A 25,249-nucleotide genomic window follows, 5' to 3' on the forward strand; every position below is an offset into this window, starting at 1 on the left:
ATTCTTCACAGTGCAAAACCCTACATAGAAGTCAAACATTCTTCAAATTCAAAGTTTCACTAAATAAGCAAAAAAAAAAAACTGAATGAGGTGAGAAAAAAATGTTTTACCAACAATCCTTTAAAAAGTTTATTCACAAATCATGTTTTCTTAAACTAAGACTATTTTGCTACTAACAAACTTTTATAAAGAAATTGTTTTTTTTTTTTGTATAACAGAAAATAAGACATTTTCTCTTGATTCATTTTTTCTTGTTTTCTCAGGACTGCTTGAATTGAAATCTTCCTTTTTTTTGTTTTTTACATAATCGCTTCAAAGTCCATGAGCATTGAGACTATGAGGTCAAAAATTACCCGGACTGTTAACAAGTGCATAATGCCCTGGGTCAACTATCTGAGTCTGCTTGGATTGAGTAGATCCCTGTAGGATCGGATTTGCTTGTTCTTGATCTGCTGCCTCATCAGACTGAACGTGCTGCTGTCAGAATACTGACAACCACATCAACAAAGTAGGAAGTTTGCAGCTTTTTATCCCCACTTCTGGGAGGTCACCATAACCTCAAATTGATTAGGATTTGCGTATTCTAAAAAATATTCTGAATTTTACTGTCGTCCCATTGACTCACCGACATTTAGTTCTTTGTTAATCCAAAAAAATTCCTACAATGTCCAGAGTTGAAGCAGCCATGCAAATGTAATCTGGACTGAAGCAGCAAATGCTAACTCCTGAATGATATCCGTTGTTCGGCTTCATCTGCTAAAGACCTTTCATCCTGGGATACGAGATTACTAGATTTTCACAAGATTTTGCAACACTAAATGTTGTTAAATATGCTTGATGTGTTCAAGGATTTTCTACAAAATCTCTAGCAAATTACAAAACCAAGTCCTGGGCATTGGACTTTTTACTTTACGATTTAAGAATTTTGGATCTAAATCACACACCTTCAGTTTCTTATCTCAATGATTTCCTTATTTTTGTATGGACTTACTGGAGGGGCTAGAGCGACCATTCATGAAGACATTCAGGAACTTCTTGGAAAAGTGCAGATCTGCCTCGGGCGTGGAGTCTTCGGAGAGACAAGCTGGGGCTTCTCTCCGCACCACTCCAGTCTGAACATCATGCTCTTCTTCCCTGTCAACTTCCTCGTACTCTTCGCCAATCGCAGACTCATAAGGGGAAGACACGCAGTTGTCGTAGACCGTGGCAGAGTCGCTGTCATCGCTGTAGCCTTGGTAGAATTGTCGCAGGCTGACAAGCTCCAGCTGAGCATGCTCATCAACCACGAGAGTGTACTTGACCGTGTCATATGACAGGCCATTGGCTTCTGTGTTCATGGAAGTCCTGAATGGGACCGATTTGCTACTGCCCCCCTCTCCTTTCCCTCCCCACTTGCGGTCCCTCATGTGTCTGTCCAGTACTATACTGTCCACATCCTCATCCTCCCCGCAGTAGCTTTCATCTGTGGCATCCACGTACTCCACAGAGGAACCAGCTCTCAACATGACACCGGCTGCAGTCCCCTTTGAGCTCAGGTCCAGTGTAAGAGAGGAGTGATCTGTCGCCGCCATGTTTGGGGGTGTGATGAGAGACTCTACACAGGAGGCATACGAAGGTGGAGGAAGAAAGAACTCGTCCTCCTCAAAAATGGAGGGGTTGGTCCGGTCTGGAAGGGGTTGATAAGGAGGTGGTCCCTCTGTATCTGAACTTATAGACATTCGTCCTTGCTCTGTCTGCTGAGAGAGGAAGGGCCTGTCCGGGACATTGGGGGGTTCCAGGAGTTCAGTAGAACGCTGCACAGGAGTGAGGTAAATCTCCTCTGTGGGCTCTAAACAAACGTCTGTCTGGTATTGGATCCTCTCCCTTTGGTGTCCACTGCCATCCCCCTTACTGGAAGGGTATAGAGGAGCTGGTGTGTAGTTCCGGGGTGGTGGAGGTGCAGGCGGCTTCTCCTGCAGCTTAGAACGAGTGGCAGCACCGCCACATGTGCTGTGCGCTGCTGTGCTGCTGTGTCTGCAGGGTGCGTCTGTGGAAGTCCCGCGGTCTTTGGTTTGTGCTCCCCCACCCTGAACCTTGTCGTCGTCGCTCAGGCAGCTGTGCTCTCGTGGTGGGGTGAGGTCACCTGGAGGAAGAGGGAACACAAAGACAAGCGTACAAACAGCCACACAAATGCACAAGCAGACACAAACGCACAGACAAAGACCAGACATGCAGACAGCATTAATGTACATAATGCAAATGTGACCAACAGCGGAATGCGCAGAGATGAGGAACAACATGACAGCAAATGCACAGACGCACAAATGCATGAAGCACAGCACAAAGCAGGAGAGAGGAGCAGAAATGGTTAGATAATGTTAGGATTATATTGTTAAATCTCCATTGCTCATCAAAATCAGAGTGGAGTTAAGATAAGGTGACTTCTGGGTTATATCATATGTTATGTCATAATCCATATCCAGGAAGTTAGGGCATTATATCCTGTTAGTATGAATGATGCAGCGCTGAGCTCGAGGCATTAAATAACAGGTAATGATTTGTATAATTACAAACACAGTACATTTTAATGACGTTTATGAAATAGTCATTTTTTTATCGCGTTGATCGCTGTAAAAAAAGACCAAATAAACACGTTTAGTCTGAAGGCTTGAATGAAGATTAATTTAATTTTTCATGGAAAGTTGTAACTGGGACAAATTTCCTCCTGAATGTGCACATTCATGTGAACTCAAACAAGTAAAAGGTTCTGCCCATGTTGCACAGTTCTTATTTTAGGCTTAACTCTTTAAAAGAACGGCATTAGCTGATACCAGCAGTCTCATGCATATGGCGTTTTATGGCTGCTATTAATTTAACTAGCGCAAAGATAACTAAAGGAACTGAGTGAGCGAACCTTACAACTGCACAACGCAATGCTAACCGAGCGACCCCGCATTTTATAACTGCATGGTTGCAATCCAAGCTGAGCGGCGCTCCTGCGCGCTCGCTCGGTTTGTGAGAATTGTTCAGCGAGTGTTTTTGTCACTTAGGGGCAAAAACACAGTTTGTTAACATTTTAATCCATGTTACATCCACCGTTTTTTTCTATTATAGCCTCTGAAAAATGAAAGTCCCGCCCCGCTGCCTCTCTGATTTGACATGCAAATGTCGGCCAATGAGATCAACCAAAAAGGTTCCTGCCCTCAAGTGACAAAAACACCCCCTGAACAATGCTAGCAAACCGAGCGGGCGTGCAGGATTGCAGCGAGCGCGGCTCAGGTAGGATTGCTACCGTGCAGTTACAAAATACGGGGTCGCTCGGTTAGAATTGCACTTGCGCAGTTGTAAGGTTCACTCACTCAGTTTCTGAATACACCCTCTCAGTTATCTTTTCAATTAATGGCAGCGATGGAACACCATATATGCAAGTCAACTTTTACTCGAAGCACATTGTAAATGAAAATCAAACTGGACTGAGTTTGCTATTGGTGGTGCCTGGATTGTTTTAGAGTTCAAATGTGCTTGGTAGGAAATTGTAGCACAAACAAAAGTGCATATCGATAGCCTACCGGTCTCACTGAAATCTGAAAGCCCCAAACACAGTAAGACTGAAGGTTGTGTGTAACCTTCACCAGTGAAAATCGTGTTTTTGGTGTTTTCAACATGTTCTAGTGGCATTTTTTGTTCATGACGGAAGGACATATATGAAGAAAATATTCCGAAACGTCCTTTATTCAAAGTTTTTATTCAAGTTGTGTATCAGGAGCAGATGAAAAAAAGGGCCATTGGAAAAAGTCATGTAGAAGGAACAATGGGGCCACAAGCTCCCCCTTCCTGCTCTCTTCTGTAGTGGGGGTGGGCTTATTACACGCCTACAGTCCCGCACAAACTTCAGGGGCAAATTTCTGATGAACTGTTGCCACTCTGCAGAAACAGTGTCCTTCAAAACGACATAATCTGCATAATCATATTTAAAAGACCACTAGAAGGTGGAACTACACCTTAACTGAAAAACATATCTATACATACATTTAAAATAAATTACATGAAACAATAACTCACAAAAGATATAAGGTCCTTTCAGATTTATGGTCACATACTATCCTTGATGCATTACTGAAGCCTTTGTCGCATGCACGTGGTGTGCATGTGATGCATAAGTGCCTGTAGGACAGCCATAGGATGCCCACTCAAACGACGCTTTGATCGTCTAATTTCCTCATTTCTAACAGTCAGCCTGCAGGCAAGAAAGCAGCAAGTAGCACGCACGTATCATGTGAACAGCACTAACTGGCCCCTTTCGCAATCCGCAGGATTATGGGGGTTGAAAAATGTTTTAAAAATCTGCCTGCATTTCGCCTACTGTTCACCCTTGCTTTTTCTTACGCGTTATATAAGTGTTCACTACGACCTGCAGTTTGCATCATGCCCACAGAAGAAAAATGGCCATGAACATTTTTGCTCTGTGAATTTAGCTACTAGTCTACAACCACGATTTTTCGTGCCGTTGTAGGTACGATAACCGTTCAGCCTGGAACTTCCGTTCGGGGTCCCTTCGACTGAAGGTAACGTCACACTACGATAACCCCACTTGGACAAACTACGTAGCGTTGAGATCTGCTCGGGCTCTACAAATTTTTATTTCACGTTCCCTTTTGTAACCTAAAGTTATTTTTCCTCATAAAATGTGTCTGACAATATTCTTTGTAATTTTTACAAAGAGATTTTGCCACAATCCGCCTGTTATTCCATTTTAGTTCAGCCCTGGCTAAAAATGTTGTCAGCACGGCTAAATGTTGTTTTTCCGGGTCCATTCTGTCAATAATAAAGCACGGGGCCCACGGATTAAAGAAACTATAATAATAATCATAATAATAATAAAGGCATGTTTGTCTACAACGGACTTCATAATTTTCTTCTATGGTAGTATCGTAATTTGTCCAGACCAATCACTATCTGACACGTCGTCGGACCAATGTACAGCCAATCACATAATGGGACGTCGGCATTAGTCCCAGGACCCCGAACGGGTATGGTACCTACACCGGCCACCTGGACGTCCCGTACAGGTTTGCTTATTTGTCCCATGCAGACACCCCATATCAAACATAAGGGCAGTTGTGACTAAGACATAAATAATGCTTGTTTTTTATATATTTAAATCTGCTTTTTTGGACACACTAACCATAAATATTTGTGGTCTTAAATTTGAAACAGTTGCTGAAAGGATCTCTGCTTTAGTGCAATGTTCAAATGTTACGGTGCCCTGTATTACTTCACTTTAGATTAACTTCTCATTTTAAATTTAAATGTTCACTGTACTTTATGAGGAGCTTTTAAAAGAGTTGTAAATAATTAGTGAGCTGAAATTCAGTAGAACATTTCAACTGGACAAACTTATTGCAATCTGGGACACATTTATCTTTATCAATTGTTAAGGCAATGTTGATGGAATGTGAGTATAGATTATAAAAATATCCAGATTATATACAGTTTAAAAGGTAGAGGCTATTATTAAACAATCCAAAAACTGTTAATTTTGACAAATGGGAACAGATCGATCAAGTAATCATAAACACGGATCTATCTTCTCGCTGTTTAATCAGCAAACAGGAACTCCCCAGCAGATAAACTAATGGTCATTACCAGTGTTTGATAGTTTCCACCAGTATGCACAGTGATGGAGAACAAGTTTTCTGTGCATTCCTGCTGTTTTCTAAATCCAGAAAGATCCTCGGAAAGTACCATGTGTTGTAATAATGTAAAGAAGCTTACCTGTTTTGGGAGGAGATGACGAGCGTGAGACCTTCTCCTGCCAGCTGTACTTTTTCCCAAAGGAGTTATTGTTCAAAGTGTCCTAAAAAGAAAAGGCAGTAAGTTGGAATTGGACTCGTAGAGGGAACAAGGGCAGAAAATCAGAGCGAAAGAGCAGTTGTGTGAGTGCACTGTGTAAACTCACTCAACCTACACAGTAGCACACACACTCACAAACCTTTCTTTGTGATGAATGAGTCGGGATCGTTTTTGTCTATGCTCCGTGGTATGCATTTAAAGGGACCAAATCTTTTATTCAGCCTAGCAGCAACTGTCACAGGCTCTACGGATCCCCTTTTGGCCCATAGGCAGAACCTTTTGTCATACTGACGACATAACCCTGGTGTTCATCTAGAGGATTTTATGTTGATGAAACTCTTCTGCAGTGCGCCTTCACTCAAACCACAATAAGCAAAGTCAAATATTTCCTGTCAAATAAAGTTTATTTTTAAATCTTGTGTTTAGCATCCAAGAAGGAGTGATGCAGACAGCAGCCAAACATGTTTGAAGCAACTCGTTCTACAGCAATTTGTTCAGCAGACTAACACTATCAACTTAAAAGATTTAAAGTTATCTGTCGCAACAATTTTTTTTTTTGCAATTATTCAATGTAAATAAATAGGACAGTTTATATGAAAGAATTTGGAAGGGAGGCAAAGGAGAACATTATACAAATGAAAGGATAAAAAAAAAACTATTTGAAACAGTTTTGTCACTGTTAATAACATTGATATATAAACAGCAGTTCTCTTGACTGAGGTGCTATTTTTAATGCTTCAAGAAGCTTGTATTAATAATTTCTTAATCTTTGTCATTATTTATTTCAACTCAAAAATTTGGGGGACAAGAGGGAGGGCAAAGCTGAGGGGAGGCAGCCCCCCTTGCCCCGCTCCTAGTTTCAGCCCTGGCATAACCCCCATCACTATGGTGCCCCGCTATCATTTGCATTATATTGAGTTTAAAAACACCAAAGACACGTGGCACATTTCATAAAGATTAAGTTTAAAAGATTAAATTAATATTTTTTGATTATTGCAATGATGAAAAACACATTCAACTGATGACAGCAATGGTTTACATTTTTCAATGCATCTGTTTGGCAGAAAGAAGAGGAAAAGAGAGGAAAAGATCAAAGTGGAGTGCTAAAGTATGCTTAAAGAGTTATTGAGGTCACATGGCCAACTACTGCCATCTTGGCATGGCAATAATGGGAAACCAAAAAAAACAAAAAAATCAGAAGACAGTTGTTGCATTTTCTCTGTGCTGCATTCAGATATATTTTTATATTTCTTGAGGTGCAGGGGAAGCACCTGACTGTCAAATTTGTCCCCAAAATCTCAGTTATAAAATAGCCAATATTTTTGTGGTGGTTTGCATAAAATTAAACATTTTTTACAGCAGATTTTTTTTTTTTCGTAAAAGGGTATTTAAGCTAAAAATTTATACATTATTATAGTAACTTTGTTTCATGATAAATATGTGTTTTCTTATGTGTGAATTTCCTGTTTTGTTTTGTCTTTTTTCTTTTTCAACATTTTTTTTCCAGTATCTGGGACGTTCTGGAGTTTAATTCTTATTTGCTTTTTGCACTGAGTGACACTTAAATGTTGTAAACTATCAAATGTTTTAATACTTGTATCTGAAAGACAGATTTCTAATTGAATCGGTTAGTGCAAAAGGGGCCCAAGTCCAAGAGATACGTTTTTCCAGGAAATGATTTTAATTGCAAAGCTTAAAGGGAGGCTACACCAGATTATTAATACTTTACCCAGATTTAGCACCAGTTCATAGCTTACAAATGCTATAATATGAAGCACCTCACTTTTATAATTTCAGAGGACTAGCAAACTAAAGTCTCTGGACTTGGGCCCTTCTTAAATTAAATAGGGGGGCTGCCATATTGGATAACTAGTGCTGCCATCTATGTGATAAAACAAAATCCATGCAAGGGAGGACCAAGTCCAGGAATTTGCATTAATGCATTTTAAATGTCAAGCATAGTCAATACATTACAACGGACTTTCACATAATGAGATAGCTTTTCCCTTGAAGACCATAGAACATATAATATCTCTATTATGAAAAATTGTGGACTTCGGCCCCTTTTGAACTAACCGATTCAATTGTATGAAGACAAAAAAAACTATGATTTAATCTTCACCTCAGTGTAATTAGAACATGTTTTTTGTTTCTTATTACACTTGAACAACTTACAGCATTTAGAAAGGTAATATGAGCAATCTATAAAAATACTATATATAAGGGAAAGACAGGCTAAGCAGGTGTATTAGAGAAGTAGTACAAGAATAATGTAGATTATTTCTTCTGCCAATAGGTCCAACACCTAAAGAGCCATTTGGGTCAATTTCTCACTGACCATAACCCAGTAGGAGCCACTAAGTCTTTAAAAAATGATAGCACTGCTTTGGATAAATTATTTTCACTGTAATGATAAATAAAATCAAAACTCAAGAGAAAAAAAAAGTATTTTTTTTATTTTTCTGAACATAAAATCATTTATACCCGACACAGCTTATTTTGTCATTATTGGTACAGCAATTGTAAACATATTTACATACTTACATATTATTTTGACATAAATTAAACCTAAAATCCTTTCTTTTTTCAATAAAAGACACACCACCTTCTAATCCATGCACTTTATGTATGATTTTGGATTGATAGTATCAGGGTGTAGTTTGCTGATGAAGGGAACTGGAAATTCCTGGGATGACAGGGTGTCCAAAAAAAGATCTCCTTTCTTCATCCACCAAGCATGACTCACTTCCTATTTAGGAGCATGGTGTTGAGACTGTTGCCATAGAAACAAGTGATTCAGCAGGTGGGAGGCAACGTCACTGGTAGGAAAGCACAATACCTTACCATAACAACAAGCAGATCAATGCTCAAAGAACAGTTAATTGCTCCGTTTAGTGACAAATCTGCTTTAACTAGACTTCATGCATACAGATTGATCAACGTATCTGTCTGCTTCAATCTCAGATTTAAAACTAATTTGGGTAACGCGTGAATACAAGGCAACTGTGTCATCATCATGTCATCATTGATCATATCAGCAGCATTCAGAGAAACTAGGGGAGTAATAAGGTGGTCACACATGTTTTTCCTTTTCTTTTTAACCACAGACAAGTGGACTGTTCAGGGTGTAATCAGCCTTTGTCCCAAAGTTGTTGGGATAGGCTCCAACAACCCTTGTAACCCTGAATGAAAGGTGGATAGATGGATATGTTTTTCTTAAAACTATCACAAAGTAGCTGAAGTCAAATTCCTTAATTAAACACACTCTCTATTTTTAATTGTCTAGCAGATGTGACCCTGCAGTGGTGGCAGATCCATTTTATAAAAATCCTGTCACTTAAAATAAAATTGTTTCATGTGTTCTGCAGCCATGTGGCCCTTGTTGCACGTTTGTTTTGTGACTATTTACGGAACTGCAAAGACAATCTCAAGCACCTTGAAACATAACGTAGGTTCATTAATTGTATGATGAGCAAAAGGTATGTGATTTTTGCTAATGGTTCAAGCAAGATTAAAGGTCACAGATCAATTATAGAGTGCAGGAAGGCCCATGAGCTTCATGAGGGGAACCAAGGAGTGGAAGATTGCAGGTTTGGTTCCTGCCTGCTCACCCATATGTCCTTGGGGGTGGAACCCCACATTGCTCCTGGGGGTTTTAGGTTAGCACCAATGTAAGGCAGCAAAGCTGCCATCAGTGTGAATAAACTGTGCCTGTAAAGGGCATTGGCTACTTTATAAGTATCTGCATACCATTTACCATTCAAACAGTATTGATCTTGCTGTTGCTGCATCAGAAGAGACGGTCAAAGCAGGATTACAGGACTGGGTGTGAGTTGGATGAGTCTGCGCTGCATTAGTAAACAATCAGAATTACAGTAGCATCAAATTAAAGAATAGATTGTTGAGGTTGACCAATCGACCAGTATCAGCCCTGCAGCACATTGCTGAAATAAATAAAACAGCAATTCCGTAAATAATTAAAAATATGTTTCATATAAGTAAGCTTTAAAAGTCCTACTCTGATAATCTTTTGATCTATATTAAGAGCATTCCCAGTTGTCTTTTAATTATTGGAATGCCACTTTAAGCCCAAATAAAAAAAACTGTGTGAGCGAGACCACTCACAACCCAGAGGCGAATTATTTCAATTCAATTCAATTTTATTTGTATAGCCCGAATTCACAACAACAGTCGTCTCGATGGGCTTCGTATCAGTAATTACCCATCATCCCTTTATTTACACTCTCTCCCGCTATCTTACAGCCCCCCAAAACCCCAGGCTTACATTAGCAGTGCAACAATAATAGCGAGGAATGTTGAGGCTATCCAGCCGAACAGTTTTGAGCCAGATGCCAGCTCAGAAGAGGAAAACAAAGACGTGAAAAGATCCATTTGTCTTCAACTGAAAGCATCAGAATGGAGCGGAGCACAGAGTATTTTTTATGGCTGCCCCCTGATTCACCACAATTTTAATAAAGAAATACTCATAAACTTTGTTTTATGAGAAAAATGCTTCAAGAACACGCTGAAAACGCCCATAAACACAATTTGTATTGGTATGGGTCCTTAAAAGGAACCTGTCAGTACAAATCCTTTGGCCAAACAAGGGCCAGATCAAAACTGAGGTAAACTCCTGGTGCCTTTTAATTTGCTGCTCATTATGTAGCTTCTAACCTTGATTGTAATTTTTCCTCCTATAGCTTGATCTTCAAAAACACTGTCATAGAAGACGCCTAACACAAGTCACGAGCACTAGCAGCATTTCATGCACAGGCAGGGCCAGTAACCAAAGTGGGGGTGGGGGGTGTTACTGACAATTCATGCTATTGTTCAGTCTGATAAACACATCCTGTCACAGAAGTTATTTGAATAATTTCAGTGTTGATGTAATGGACATTGTTTTTTTCCTGATTAACACCACGATAAAATGTTGACACTTAGACTTTAAGATCAACCTATAAAGACAAACAGAAGCAAGGGTGTTCTTCTCTTTAGATTCAGTGCCAGAAACTGTCTCTGTGGATGAGGTTAGTCAAATCCTACCTGAGTCCGTGGCACAATGGGGAAGAGGTTAAGGGTTGTGGGTCTCTTGGGTCTGTAAGTATCCATGGTAACAGGTGCTGCAGGATCCTTAATGACAGGTGAAAGTGGGAGAGCAGATGCCTTTAAAGGCTCCTTATCAACACAGTAACTGTCAGCTCCGTCGATAAGGTCCAAATGCAGCATCTCTGCTTGAAGCTGGCCAACTGCTCCCAGCTCCGCCCTCCCTGACAGGCTATTGGTCCCCCCCCTCACACGGCCCTGCAGAGATTGGACAAGAAATGCCATCAGTTAAAACTAAAATAGAGAAGGGAGAGATAGAGATACACCATGTTGCACAGATGATGTGGAGACTGAGCTGGCCAATTGGAGGCAACTCTCTCATCAGCATTAACATTCTCACTGCCAACTGCTGAACCAATTCAGTGCATTTCTAAACCTTTTCCTTTCTAAGCAAAAAAATTGAATCATAAAACTAAAATATTAAGATGGTTAGAATCTTTGCAAAAGCTGTTATAATAAATTGTATCCTGATACTTATGCCAATTGCCTAAAAAATTAATTTTATTTATTTTGACATTACATCAGAAGGACAAATTCCTACTATTGGCCATCCACAAGCTACAAAATACATGACAAAAGGCTGGGCTTGTATTGTTTACTGTTAGGTTCTGGCTAGTCTGATGATGGAAAAATGATGACGTTACTTTAATGATCACATTTAACCAAATTAGAAAATGATACCCATTAAATACTCAGAGCTTTCGAATTTTATGTGTCTAATGTTATTAGTTTGAGTTGACGTGTAAACAAATTCCGTTTAACCATTTCAACCAAGAAGAAAATGTGAGGTAGTGGGTCAAAGGGAAACATACCAGTTAATTCTACCCTAATTTGCAATGCAATCCCTGCTGTTGAGCACAAACAACACACACGGTCACCGCTAGTTCATCCTGTTGGCTTTGGCTGCAACATCTGAGGCTCGGATAAGCCTTTAATGGTATTTCCCTCTTCGTGTGGTGTATGTGTTCTGTTGAATCAAAGCCCAGCCCATACAAATGCAAAACAAATATGCTAGACGGAAGAAAAATATAGGAAAATCGGTGGCCAACAGCCAAAAAGAAAAAACTTAAGCATATAATTTTTCAAAAGAATTGGGAACCTGACAGAATGCTGAAAAACACATATCACCGGTGGCTGCAACCTTTAGCAGTAACAGTTACTTGTTGTGTACATACATGTAAATGCAGTTATATACATTAAGAACTTTGTCTCTGAAAAGCAACTAGACACTGCTGTTCAGTAAAAGATACAAATTTGTGTTTTAAGATTATTCTAACCATAATTCAGTCTGACTGTGGATCCAACCTTTTATCATCATTTTGATCATCTTTCTGACATGCAAAAAATCTAAACACAAAACGTTATTAACTATAAAAAACAAATTCATTATTTATTCAAATAAACAACATTTAATGCATTGGCTGCACGGTGGCGCAGTGGTTAACAAGAAGGCCCCCTGTTCAAGTTCTGGCTGGGGGGCCTGAAACAGAATACCAATGGGGGACCTTTCTGTGTGGAGTTTACATGTTCTCCCCATGCAAAAACATGCTTCATAGGTTAATTGGTCACTATAAATTGTCCATAGGGTGTGAATGTGAGAGGAGGGGATAGAAAAGAAAAGTATGTTTTGTTATGTAATGACATCAAAATTTGTTTTAATATTGTCTTGTAATTTTGAACATAACTGATAACACTAGCCCTGAAGGTTTGTGGGACCAACAGCGCAGGGATATAAAATGTGACGAAATCTTTCTTATATGTTCTAATCAAGATAAACGTTAATGAAAATAAACTGAAAAAATAAAAAGATAGTAAGGCTTTTTCATACTTTTACAGCCATTATATAAATTCGTTTGAATAATATTTTTACTGTATCTGCTACATCAAAGGCAGATCATTTTATGTGACATCCCCTCAAAAGAGCAGCTAAAAGCTACAACGGAAATTGAATCTGCTGCATTAGAGTCTGCATTTTTTTTTTATAAAAATCTCAGTTTTTAAAATATCCATTCATTTCACACTCCTCACATTTTAGGTATTATTTGAAAACCATTTACCTTAGTTCAATCTGTAAAAAAAATCATAAATATCAAATATATCCCCTTACCTTTCTCCAGTTTTATAAGAAAAGTCAATTAAATTATTGCTGTGTTGTCGTCACCTCAACCATTCCACACCTCAAATACGAATAACATTACATTTTCTTGCCTTCAATATCTCATCCTCGCCCTTGACCTCAATTCCCCTTTCCGTGAAGTAAGAAAACTAGTAACTGGTAAGGTAGTGTGCTGTTCTGTCTTTTTATACTATTAAACAATGACTGGCCCCTTTAAGAGAGCTCTAACCCTTGTTGCTAAGCAACAAGGGGCTCATTAAAGATCGCTAAGGAATCAATGCTGCCCTGAAGATTCAGTGATGCTCGGCTCCTTTCCAATGGGAGCAGTACAGCCATGGGAGATGCAGCCAATATGTCAAACAGGAAACCTAGACACAAGGCTGAAAGCTGCAAGGCCATCACCTTAGTGTATACTTAATATTGTGTAGACATCGTAGTTGTCTGCAGTTGTATCGTATTTATAAATGTGTATTTGAAAACACAAATTGAATCAGAATGTTTTTTGCTGTGAATTATATATTATATACATATATATATTATTTATAATATATTATTTATTTAGGTACATTTATAACAAGAGAGGATTTAATTTGAAAAAAAAAAAAGAAAAGCAAAATGCTGTTTGTTTTATTACATACAAATTTAAGATCTGCAAAAGTCTAGTACTACAAAAAAAAAAAAATCATGGAAAATTCATATAAACAATTTAATAGCACCACCTTCAACCCATGTTGCACTTCTTTACTGGTTGGGAAAGTCATCATCACTTATCTAGATGCATTAGATCTCTTTCTCCACAAATGTCTCTTCTGTTTTCCGAGCCATTTCTAGGCCCTTTAAGCCATATGTTTCTCTATTCCTATGCTTTCCCCATTGTTGCCCATAACTATATTCCTGAGGTTCTCCCAAATGTTTTCAGATTTGGTTCAAATAGGCAGAAAATAATGATAAATTCTATATATTTAGTATCAGGATGCACAATATAATTGGCGTGAATTCATAAAGGCAGATATGATATTTTGTTACAGAATCATTAAGTCATATTGATTTAGTTTGCTTTGAACGTGTTGTCCATATTTATTGTCCCTTTTACCTATTTCCTCCCTGCCAATTATTAGCTCTCCACATATTTTTATATCATCAGAAGCTTACATGTTGACACGGTTTCATTGCCACTGTCACCTGGCAATTCTTTAAATATAAAAATTGTCATTTAATTGATCAAGGAGTTGGGACTTTTAGAGGCCCAGATATGGTGATAGAGTTTCAGGTAAGACAGTCCAGCTAATGGCAGGAAGGCAATCCAAAAAAAAGCCGATTTTTTTGCTTAAATCAAATAATTGTAGCTTCTCCCAACAAGCCTCTTCTCTACTCATAAGTGAATGAGAGGATGTAAGATGTATCTTCATGCATTAGTTTTCCCTCAAATTAGAAGAAAGAATACTGTTGTCATAGAAATAGTTAAATGACAGTACAATATTTTCCACTCTATAGCACACCTGATTAGAAGGTGCACCATCGAGAAAAGGCCAATTTTCAAACTTGTGTTATTGATTAGATGAATCAAACTGTAAGCCAGACAAAACAGCCAGAGGTAAGTCCGTCTGTCAGTCAGACAGACTTTAACGCTATAAATTTACCACATTAAGGCCATGTCACACTGCCGCTATGTGCAATTTTTTAATGTCCACGTATGAAAACGTGGACAATGGAAAAAAAAGTGAGAAAAGTTTAGTTCTTCTATGTGAAATTTTGACAGATGTATCATGAATTAACCATGGAAGAAGTGTAAATAAGTCGTGCAAATAAAGGCCCGTTCACACCGGGACGAATTTCGCCGGCGATTTTCGCCGACATTTAAAGCCTTGTGACTAAACAGAGGGCACCAATTAGAGTGTGCACACCGACGCGAAACAACGCCACGCGTCAAAGCGTCAAAAAAAAAAAAAACGCCTCGGGTTCGTTTTTTTTTTTTGACGCCTCGCGTCGAAATATATTCGACCAATGAGAATGGCGCTTTTGCACACGTGTCTGGAGCTTCTGAAGTTACAGTAAAACACAACTTGGGGGCGCTCAAACACAAAACTGCCTTTCTGAGCACACATACCAGCGAAGAAGATAGACGCCAAGTAGCGTCTACACTGCCGCGAAGAAATAATGACGGACATTCTAAAATATCCCCGAACCAAGCACCAGTTGGAGCTACTGGTGCTTGAAATATTCATGTTTTCTTTGTATTATTCTGACAAGCGCGTAAATACTTGCTCTCTTCTTCTGAGGGAAAAGCGACTTTAAGAAGCGTAAAGTTGCGCAGCGCCACCTTGTGTACAGGAGTATTTCTGTTTACATTAAGCGCCATCTAATGTCAGGGAATAAAATTGCATGTGCGCTCGGCTCATCGTCAGCGAAAATCGCCTGGGTGTGAACACAAAAAACGTGGCGAAAAACGCTGGCGAATAACGCCTGGCAAATATTCGTCCCGGTGTGTACGGGCCTTAACACGTAAACACGTCATTGAATTTCTTTATTTTGACATTCATGGCACTGAGCAGAAATCACACTGCATCGGCACCATGGTCAGTACCCGTTGCGAGCCCTCGCAATGCTTTGTTTTAATTAAACAGTTGTTAGCCGAAAACCTCGATGGATATCTACAAATGACAAAAGCAAGAAACACTTATGAAATTATATATAATACGTATGTATCACGGAAGCCCTGCGACAGACTGGCGACCTGTCCAGGGTGTCCCCTGCCTTCGCCCTTAAGATAGACATGGCCTTTAGATGAGTTATTGTATTCCACAATCCGTGCAACTCCCAATCCTGTTTAAAAATGTAAAAAAAAAAAAAACTGACTGATACCAAAAAAACAACCATTACTGTGACTATGCTAACTCCCAATCTTGTTAGTAACACATAAAAAAGAAACCTGTCTGGCACCACAACACGTTAGCTGCTTCAGTGTGTTCACAAGGACACCCAACAAAACATTTTGACAGAGTGAATAGCTTCAACACCAGTAAACACAACCAGGATTATTCCATATATATGGGCTCTGGATAAAAAGGTGCACTCTTGTTATGTGAAATAAATTAAGGCTTTTAAGTGCTACTTTAAGTGAACAAAATTATTGTTTTACTTGCTTTGGCAAATTTACTAAAACATAAACAATGATCTCTGAAAAAATTAAATAAACATTAAATTATTGAATAAAAGCAAGGACTTTTTAAGATATTCAAATGTATTTTCTTTTAGAATGAAAAAGATGATAAAATCTTGAATTTCTTTTTTCCAATATCTATATTGGCATGTTCCGTTTGTCTTTATAAAATGTAAATCCCAGCTCAGTCTTTCTTTCAGTAAAAATAAAAGCTGTGAAATGAAAAAATACTTTATCTAAAGGACCTAGGTGGATTGAAAAGTGAAATCATGCATTCACATACACAATTTCTGCAATACAAGTTACATGTAATAAATAACATAATCTAAATAATTAAAAAATTTGTGACAACAAAGAACAACATCAACATCATTCCATTTCCTATAGCAAATTTGTAGTAGGAATAGGAATCGTGTTGCTTATTTCCGGCATCATGTAAGCAAAGCGACTCCCTCCGTGACCGCACCCTGACATCTCCCTCAATTCACCCATTCACAGAGGAGACATGGCAGCTCATCGAGTCCATTCACCCCTACACACATGCATGCAGGCACTCTCCTCTGGCTCTCCCTGCCCTTGAGTGGTTGTGATGATGATGCATGTTGTCATATCATGTCCCTGGGGAACAGCAAATCTTTTTACGGCTTGTCTGGACATGAGCTTCTGGACATTAACCCTTCAAGAAACAGCCATGCAAACGTGATTTCAAGCATTGATTTCAAGCTTCCAACGACGGAAATAATGCCTTTACCTCACAATAGAGTTTTGGTAAAAGACTGCTTTATCTGCACTTATGACTGTCATTTTCAGCACTAAAGTGTGTACAAAATTATAAGGCACACCGTTAATGAATGTATTTTCATTAACGGTGTGTATTTTCAAATTTATGTCAGATATAAGGTCCATCTAACTATAAGGCGGAGGAAGTAAGACAAAACAATCAGGGATAAGTCTGTCAGTCAGACTTTTGTAACTTCATTCACAGTAACTCTAGAGCTCGTTTGTAACACGTTACACATTAGTTGTATTAGTATATTCAAAGTATGTGTAGCTTGTTAAACACAAAAACAGACACAGAAATTCAAATAAAAACTCAACCCATCATTTACCCCTCCCCTCTGTTAACACATAAATCCCATGACCCCATAAACACAATTAATACTTAAAAAAGGTTAACTTTAAAAAAGAAGCAGCTACAGGAACAGTGCCCACCCAGACTGGGACAGAAACAGGGTCCATAAGATAAGATAATAAGATTATAAGATGATATGAAAGAGGTTCAATAAAATAAATAAAATAAAAATTAAATACATTTTATTTTCAAAGATGATGCAATCATTTTAGCATTGATCAGAGGGTGCCGCTGCTATTTTCAAATCTTCTTTGTGCCTTTCTCCTTCTTTGTTAGGGACTGTTTCTCCCAGCTAAATGGATGTTCTCTTATTGCAGCAGACTCTTGTCTCTCTGCAAACGTAATGCAGTCTGTGTTGTTCCCTCTATGAGACCATTAATTATTAATGAAACAAGTGCCTCCTGAACGTCCCCGTGTGAGATCCTTGACGAGACAACCTATGGCTGTGTGTCTGTAAACCAGGGGCTCCCGAGTGCTCCGAGTCTGATCGGCCTTTTGCATGCGTTATTGAGCAGCTCGAGCCTGGGTTATGCAGTCAGCGTTTGTGAAAAGGTTTAGGTTCAATTCCTATCCTAAATGAATCAAAAATAATGAAAAAATAAACATGCAACAAAAATGCCTAAAGCAGTTTTAAGCTCAATTTCTCTTTTTAAAAACACATCCCAAAAGCTGTGTTCCAGTTTTCAGTTTCTATAAGACTTTTGAAGCATGTGATCAAAAAAGGCCATGAAAATGACCATATACATTTGTGCAGGAGGATTTTATTGATGTCTTGTTCCTTTACTAACGAACAAAGGTCAAACGTGAGCCTTAAACCAGAAGTTTGTACACTGCATTCTCAATTTCTTTTTTCAGTATCAGTAGCTTCAATATAAACTTCATCTCTTCTTGCACAATTAAAAAACTTTAGCATTTATATAACAAAACTAGTAAAGTTCCAATTATTTTCTGAAAACTTGACCATTAGCAATCTCTTCAGAAAGATTGAAAGGCTTATGTTGCCGGCATTAAACCTGTTAGAAATGGGATACAAAAACTTCAGTCAAAAAATGTTTTATATTGTCAGGATATAACACACCTTGCAATTTTACAGTTCCTTAACAAATACACCACAAATACAATATGCAACGGATAATAACAGACATAGTGTTCATTATCAGAAATGAATGGATGCCTCAAAGGGCATTATCCTGCTTAAACCATGGTCATGGAATAAATAGAACTTTGACCATATTAAAGACTTGAACCATAACAAATATTAAATCAAATAGGACTTTAACCATATATATATATATGTTTTATTTCACAAGAAGCAGACTATTTGAAATACGCTATGAGGATCAACAAACAAACACATACAGCACCAACTGGTGTTTAGGCCACTGCAATTATATAGAACAGACAGGCTATGTGACCAGAACTTCCCACTGTCAATTATCACTTATAATGGACAAATATTCACCTTAAGAAAAACCTATAAAGAACTTTAAAACACCTTTACATTCCAAAGTACTTATGACAAAGGCTACAAGCTCCGAAACCAGGTTTTGTATTTTGTAATGACATGTTAGGGCGGCAGTGGCTCAGGCGGTTGAGCGGGTCGTCCAATGATCGAAGGGTCGTCGGTTTGAGCCCCACTCCCCCCAGCCAACTGTCGTTGTGTCCTTGGGCAAGACACTTCACCCTCCTTTCCTCCAGTGTGGCTCCACTGGTGTGTGAATGTGTATGAATGCCCCGGTGATGGTCAGAGGGGCCGTAGGCGCGAACTGGCAGCCACGCCTCTGTCAGTCTGCCCCAGGGCAGCTGTGGCTACAACCGTAGCTTACCATCACCAAGTATGAATGAGGAGTGAATGAATAATGGACACACTGTAAGCGCCTCGAGTGACTTGAAAAGTGCATATAAATCCAATCCATTATTATTATTATTATGTCAATTTTCACTACACAAGCCTTTGAGTGTCACACTTAACATCACTATTTCATGTTGTTTTGTGCCTTAAATATTGCTGAAAACATATAATAGTGACAATCCAAAGCAAACCTTGTTCAAAGTAAGAAGAACAACAAGAAAAGGGGTATGTTTAATAGAGCCTCGTCTAATAATGTGAAAGAAGGGCATCTGCTTTCTTTTTAAATCAAGTGAACAAATAGCTCTTAATGTGAGCTATTATAGACCAGATGCTGAGAAGCCAGACCAATCATCATGTAAAAATGTAGGTTTTGTATTCGCTGCTGCTGCCAGAGCTGTCGTATTATCACATTCTGGATTTTGAGCCTGATCCCCTCAAGGATATGAGTCATCAGTCTTTACAAGCATAGAGACTGCCAATGGTGAGTGCTGGCATTCTAAGCTATAATTAGTTCCCTGGATAGAAGACAAATAAAGCAATGAAAGCGAAAGAAAGGGCTAAAAAGTGAGTGGCTTTTGTGCCTCAAACTATTCCCAGTTTTCTGTATATCAGTGAATTTTTCACATCAGTTAAACCTGTAGTGAGCAGAATGATCAAAGAGAGTTTAACAGGAAAAAGGAAACCGTATCAAAAGAAGAAAAAGCCTTCTGTTGCCTAGGTTACTACAGCAGTGCTAAAAGAAGGAGTAGGTGATGATAGTTTCGCTGGCAACATTGCAGGAAAGAGCTGACGGAGAATTATAAATGTATTCATTTCCATCTGGACCGAGATCTCCAAATGATCGTCTGGCTTGGTGCAATCCCTCAGTGCCTTGTAGCCAAACGCTGAACAAAATAAAGGCTTCACGCCAAAATAAGAGTAAATGTCTTAAAATATTTACTTAGCTACAAACTGCTTACCATTTAAGCTTTTTTTTCTACTTCACAATTTACTCTTTTATTTTGAAAACAGTTTTTTGTGGTAATGCTTGATATTAATCTTTTTAGTACAAACCCAGATTCTTCTTTACAGATATATATTTTTTGATTATATGACAATATGTCCACTGTGAACCTGAAACTGTCCAAAATACTAAATCCAGACTGGTCAATTTGTAATTTTCTAACTCCAAAGATTACTGATTTTGTGTTTCATAACAAATGATCAAACATGCAGAGATGAAAATAGAAATGTATTAATCCAAAAACAAAACAAAGACAGGATCAAAACAATATAAAATTTGTCTAAAAACCTAAGTGGAGCTTCATTCAAAGTTTCAACGATTTATTCGAAGGGGTATCACTATTATGAGCCTTAACTGAGAAAAAAATGTCAAAGCTAAATGTTTTAAAACCTCTGGGGGGCCTCATTCTTACATCATTGTAAACGGCAGATTTTTGTTCACCTTTCAGTTTGTAGACAGAGATGACAATGTGATATTGGTAGAAACTGGCTGGCTTTAGGCACTGCACAGCGGGGATCACGAGCATCACACAGCTCATCGAAAGTTGAGCGTTTCATGTGGAATTGTTGGTTCTACAGCTCCCGCTCCCACTCTCACGTGTAAGGAGCTCTCCGCTCCATGGCCTGAATAAGACGCAGACGTCTCCTTTGATAGATGATGGTGCTAGTGCTGTGGCAGAAATTTGAATGTATGTGCTGTAAATCATTATTCACATCTGTCACCATGTTTCTGAATGACTAATTATGTGAATTGGTTTGTGTTTATTTACATAATTCTGATTTAGTGGAAATCGCAAAATTGTGTTTTGTCAACATTTATAGAATTTTAATAAAGTTCTGCGCATATGTGCAATGGAAAAATAGCTATTTAACCCATTTAACACTGGAAATGTTGCCGACATTTCTGGTGTTAAAGGGTTAAATAGAAGGTTTGCACCAACTTAATCAGTGTGTTACTCCACATCTACATTTAGAAAAAGGGTATTTGTGGATACTTTCCTTCCTGCTTTTCTAGTAGAAGATGTAGCAGCTTCAGACCTTGCAAGGTATTCTACACTGATCTGCTAGTGTATGAGGTGAAAGTGTTTGTCAGTGTTTTAACTAGCTTTTCCTATCAATAAAAGGATAAACAGCTTAAAATCATTGTAAAATAGATTGATATGACTATACCAATGGGCAACTAACAAATACACATGCAGATGGCTAAAATATGTATATACAAAAAGTTCAAAACAATATTTAATTTAAAATGTAGCTCAAATGATAACATAGCCAACGCAGCGGACACACAGAAAGAAGATTTTGTGCATTTGGGAAATGTAAATTTATTGTTACAGACCAATTAACAAAGTAACAGCTATATAAAATATAAAACTAGACTGAGTGACCCTACCCCCCTCTGGTTACAAATAGTAAGTTCTAGCTAACTTAAGGAAGACAACATCCCATAGACTTGTATTGAGAATCAAACATCTCAGTCATTCTATTTGTTGGAATAACAATTCTGAATCCATTACTTTTTTCACATGTTCTTGTGAGTCAAATTTTTTTTTTTTATCAGTCTACAGCCTAGTGCAGAGGCAGCCATATATGGTGTTTCACACCAAAACCCAGATACATTAAGAAAAAGACACAAAGACATTCTTCCTTTTGCTACTCTAATAGCAAGGCACCGTATATTATTGCACTGGAAATCTAAGGACCCACCCGGGGTGTCCCAGTGACTGACGGATCTTATGCAACTATTACAACTTGAAAAAATAAAATATTCAGTTCAGGGATCGAGGGACAAATTTTTCTCAATCTGGGGTCCGGTTTTAGATCACTTTGGCAAAATCAGAATTCTACCTGAGGCCTCCTCACATTCTACCATCACATCTCAGTAATAAAGTAAAAAAAAGTTTATAGTTTAAAATATTCCAACTGTTCTTAAATAATATCAGCATTGTTAGTATTATTATTCATATTTTTCTTTTTCTTACATATAAATATCACATCAGCTATATATGTTAATATATTTCTCTTTTTTATGTTGCCACTTGGCTGATTGAATTGGCCATCGAGTTGATCACATAGAGATATGCTTTTGTTATAGTGGACAATATATATCTTATCCTTGTCTTGCAAACTATGGAGAGGGGGGGGGGGGGGGTTCGAGGTGTTTGAAAAAATAAAAATAAAAAACTGGCCATGTTGTATTACAAATATGAAAATATATCTTTGTTTCATTGTATTCCATGTATGTAACAATTCTCTTTTTGTTTGCAATAAAAACAAATTGAAAAAAAAAAAAAAGTTTAATTGTCAGATTTCTTGTAGCTCGCTTTTGAATGGTAGGGGTGTGTCCTTCCAAGCTCACTCCTGTTTCGGCGAGAGTGATTACCATAGAAATGTTGACTCAGACCGACTCAGACAAATCACTTCTTATTGAACATTTCTGGTGGCGTCCACATTGCAAAGAAATGGCAACTGAATTGACTTCATTTGGTTGGAACTGGATGTAAAACATTTTTTCACACTCACTGATCTCATACACAGTCAAAGGTAATGGCTCAAGAGCTGGTTGACTCAATAGAAAAAAAGGTTTTTGAGAAATGAAAGACATAATTTTCATCTCATTGAGAAATTAAAGCTGCTTGTAAGAGCATCTTACCTTCGAATCTGGACGGTTGCAGTTGAGACTAATCCCACATTCGTCAGTAATCTCTGTAATCTCTGACAGGTCGTCATCCTCAAACTCATCCAGACTGATGTCATGAGTTAGCCTGAATGCATAAAAAGAGAAAAATACAGATGGTGGGTTTGATGCTTGGATAGGTAAAATATACAGTTGGTAAGCACTGTATATAATCAAGGAAACGCCCTGAATAATTACTTGAGGATTTTTCTCATATTTTATGCTACAAGTGAAAGTTTAGCCTAAAACAGATAAAAATGTGTTTTTTTTTTCATGAGATTCAAGTTTTGCTTGTTATCTGTGTTAAAGTGCACAAACATCACATTAAAGTCTATAAAATATTAGCAAATGTTTATGAATGAATGCAAAAAAGATGAGTTCTACACAATGTATTTAGAAAACATAATTACTGCATGATTGCCATTAGTGATCTTTCATATAACACACATTTTTGGCAACCTACCTGCTTCAGCTATTACCACAGCTCAATAAAAAAAAATCTTAAAAAGTGGAAAAGAAATGACTAGTCAGTACAAGTGGCAACGCAATTGTCCTTCATGGCGTCATTAACCATTTTACACTAAAGTGCATTCCAAATTATTATGCATAAAAGGAATTTTTTTTTTTTAAATTAAACTCATGGATGATATTGTGTCTCTGGGCTCTTTAGATGACTGACATAAATCTCAGACACCTGTAATAATTTCTTTGCCAGGTGAGTTCAATTAAAAGAAAAATTACAAGTAGACCAACGATGTTTCCAATGATAATAGAAAGATAAAGGATCTCTGCTGCTGAAAAGCGTGAAACAGTTAAATACCTTGAACAAGGTATGAAAACCTTGGGTATTTCACAAAAACTTAGCTGTAAGCGTGATCATTATACTATTAAGAGATTTGTGGCTGATTCAGAGCACACACGGATTTGTGGAGATAAAGGCAGAATGAGGAAGTTTTCTGCCAGACAAATACATTGGATTAACGAAGCAGCTGCTAAAAGGCACTTGATTACCAAAAGTATTCGCTCACCCATCCAAATGATAAGAATCAGGTCTCCTCATCCCTTGGTTTGACCACAGATGTATGAAATTAAGCATTCAGGCATGCAGACTGTTTTTACAAACATTTGTGAAAGAATGGGCCGCTCTCAGGAGGTCAGTGAATTCCAGTCTGGAACTGTCATAGGATGCCAGCTGTGCAACAAATCCAGTCATGAAAGTTCTTTGCTCCTAAATATTCCAGACTCAACTGTCGGCTCTATCAAAACAAAATAGAAAGAGTTTGGGAACAACAGCAACACAGCCATAAAGTGCAAGGCCACGTAAACTGGTGGAGAGGGGTCAGTGGATGATGAAGCGCATAGTGCAAAGAAGTTGCCGACTTTCTGCACAGTCAAATGCTACAGAGCTCGAAACTTTATGTGACCTTCAGATTAGCCCAAGTACAGTACGCAGAGAGCTTTATTGAATGGGTTTCCATGGCCGAGCAGCTGCATCCAAGCCACACATGACCATGTGTAATACAAAGCGTCGGATGATGTTGTGTAAAGGAGTATTATTGTGTGGCGTTGTTTTTCAGGACATGTCCATAAAGACATGGATGACAGAGTCTGGTGTGGATGAACTTGACTGGCCTGCACAGAGTCCTGACCTGAACCCAATAGAACATCTTTGGGATGAATTAGAGCAGTGACTGAGAGCCAAGTCTCTTCCACCAACATCAGTGTGTGACCTCAGCGATGCGTTTTTGGAGGAATGGTCAAAAATTTCTCTGAACACATTCCTCAAACTTGTGGACAGCCTTCCCAGAAGAGTTGACGCTGTAAGAGCTGCAGAAGGTGAATTGAAATCATATTGAACTCTATGGGTTAGGAATGGAATGGCACTTTAGTTCATACCTGAGTTAAGACAGGTGAACTAATACTTTTGGTACTATAGTGTACCATTACAAAGCAGCAAGCACATATTGGAAGCTGCTGGTGTCTCTGGAGTCCCATCAAGTGAAGGCTCCAAAGGCTTGCAGTTAGACGTAAACCTTCTATTCAGCCAACCGCTAAACAACACTCACAAGCAGAAACGGCTGCAGTGGCCGCATTCTCCAACCACCCACTACCTCATCCATCTGGACGGCCACCATGTCCCAACAAGGCTGTTTCATATTTAGGGCCGAAATCATGAGGAGAGAAGTGGTTAGCCCATTTAGGGAACCTGAAGGTATAAAAATGACCTCTGAAAAGTAGGTGGAGTTTTTAACTCACCACTTTCTTCCGTGGTACAAAAAGAACAGTGCTTTCAGTAACAAAATCATCTTTTATGCATGACAATGCACCATCTCATGCTGGAAGGAATACCTCTGCATTATTGGCTACTATGGGCA

At 38.4% G+C, this 25,249-nt stretch overlaps 1 protein-coding gene and 1 long non-coding RNA gene across 3 annotated transcripts in view; one reads left to right on the forward strand and one right to left on the reverse strand.

The window, feature by feature from the left end:
* Positions 1 to 25,249, forward strand: part of LOC111946739 (uncharacterized) — a 132,635-nt gene that overhangs the window by 78,094 nt on the left and 29,292 nt on the right. The gene's annotated exons all lie outside the window — the stretch shown is intronic.
* Positions 1 to 25,249, reverse strand: part of mapk8ip1b (mitogen-activated protein kinase 8 interacting protein 1b) — a 41,233-nt gene that overhangs the window by 4,591 nt on the left and 11,393 nt on the right. For both annotated transcript variants that reach the window (XM_023952351.2, XM_078945008.1), the window contains exons 2-5: positions 22,851 to 22,962; positions 10,876 to 11,133; positions 5,755 to 5,836; positions 992 to 2,122 (exon numbers count right to left, since the gene is read on the reverse strand). In XM_023952351.2, coding sequence (XP_023808119.1) covers positions 992 to 2,122; positions 5,755 to 5,836; positions 10,876 to 11,133; positions 22,851 to 22,962 — 1,583 coding nt within the window. The remainder of the gene's footprint in view (positions 1 to 991; positions 2,123 to 5,754; positions 5,837 to 10,875; positions 11,134 to 22,850; positions 22,963 to 25,249) is intronic.

This window comes from Oryzias latipes, chromosome 3, assembly GCF_053564925.1.
Source record: "Oryzias latipes strain Hd-rR chromosome 3, Olatipes_Hd-rR_3.1".
Lineage (NCBI taxonomy): Eukaryota > Metazoa > Chordata > Actinopteri > Beloniformes > Adrianichthyidae > Oryzias > Oryzias latipes.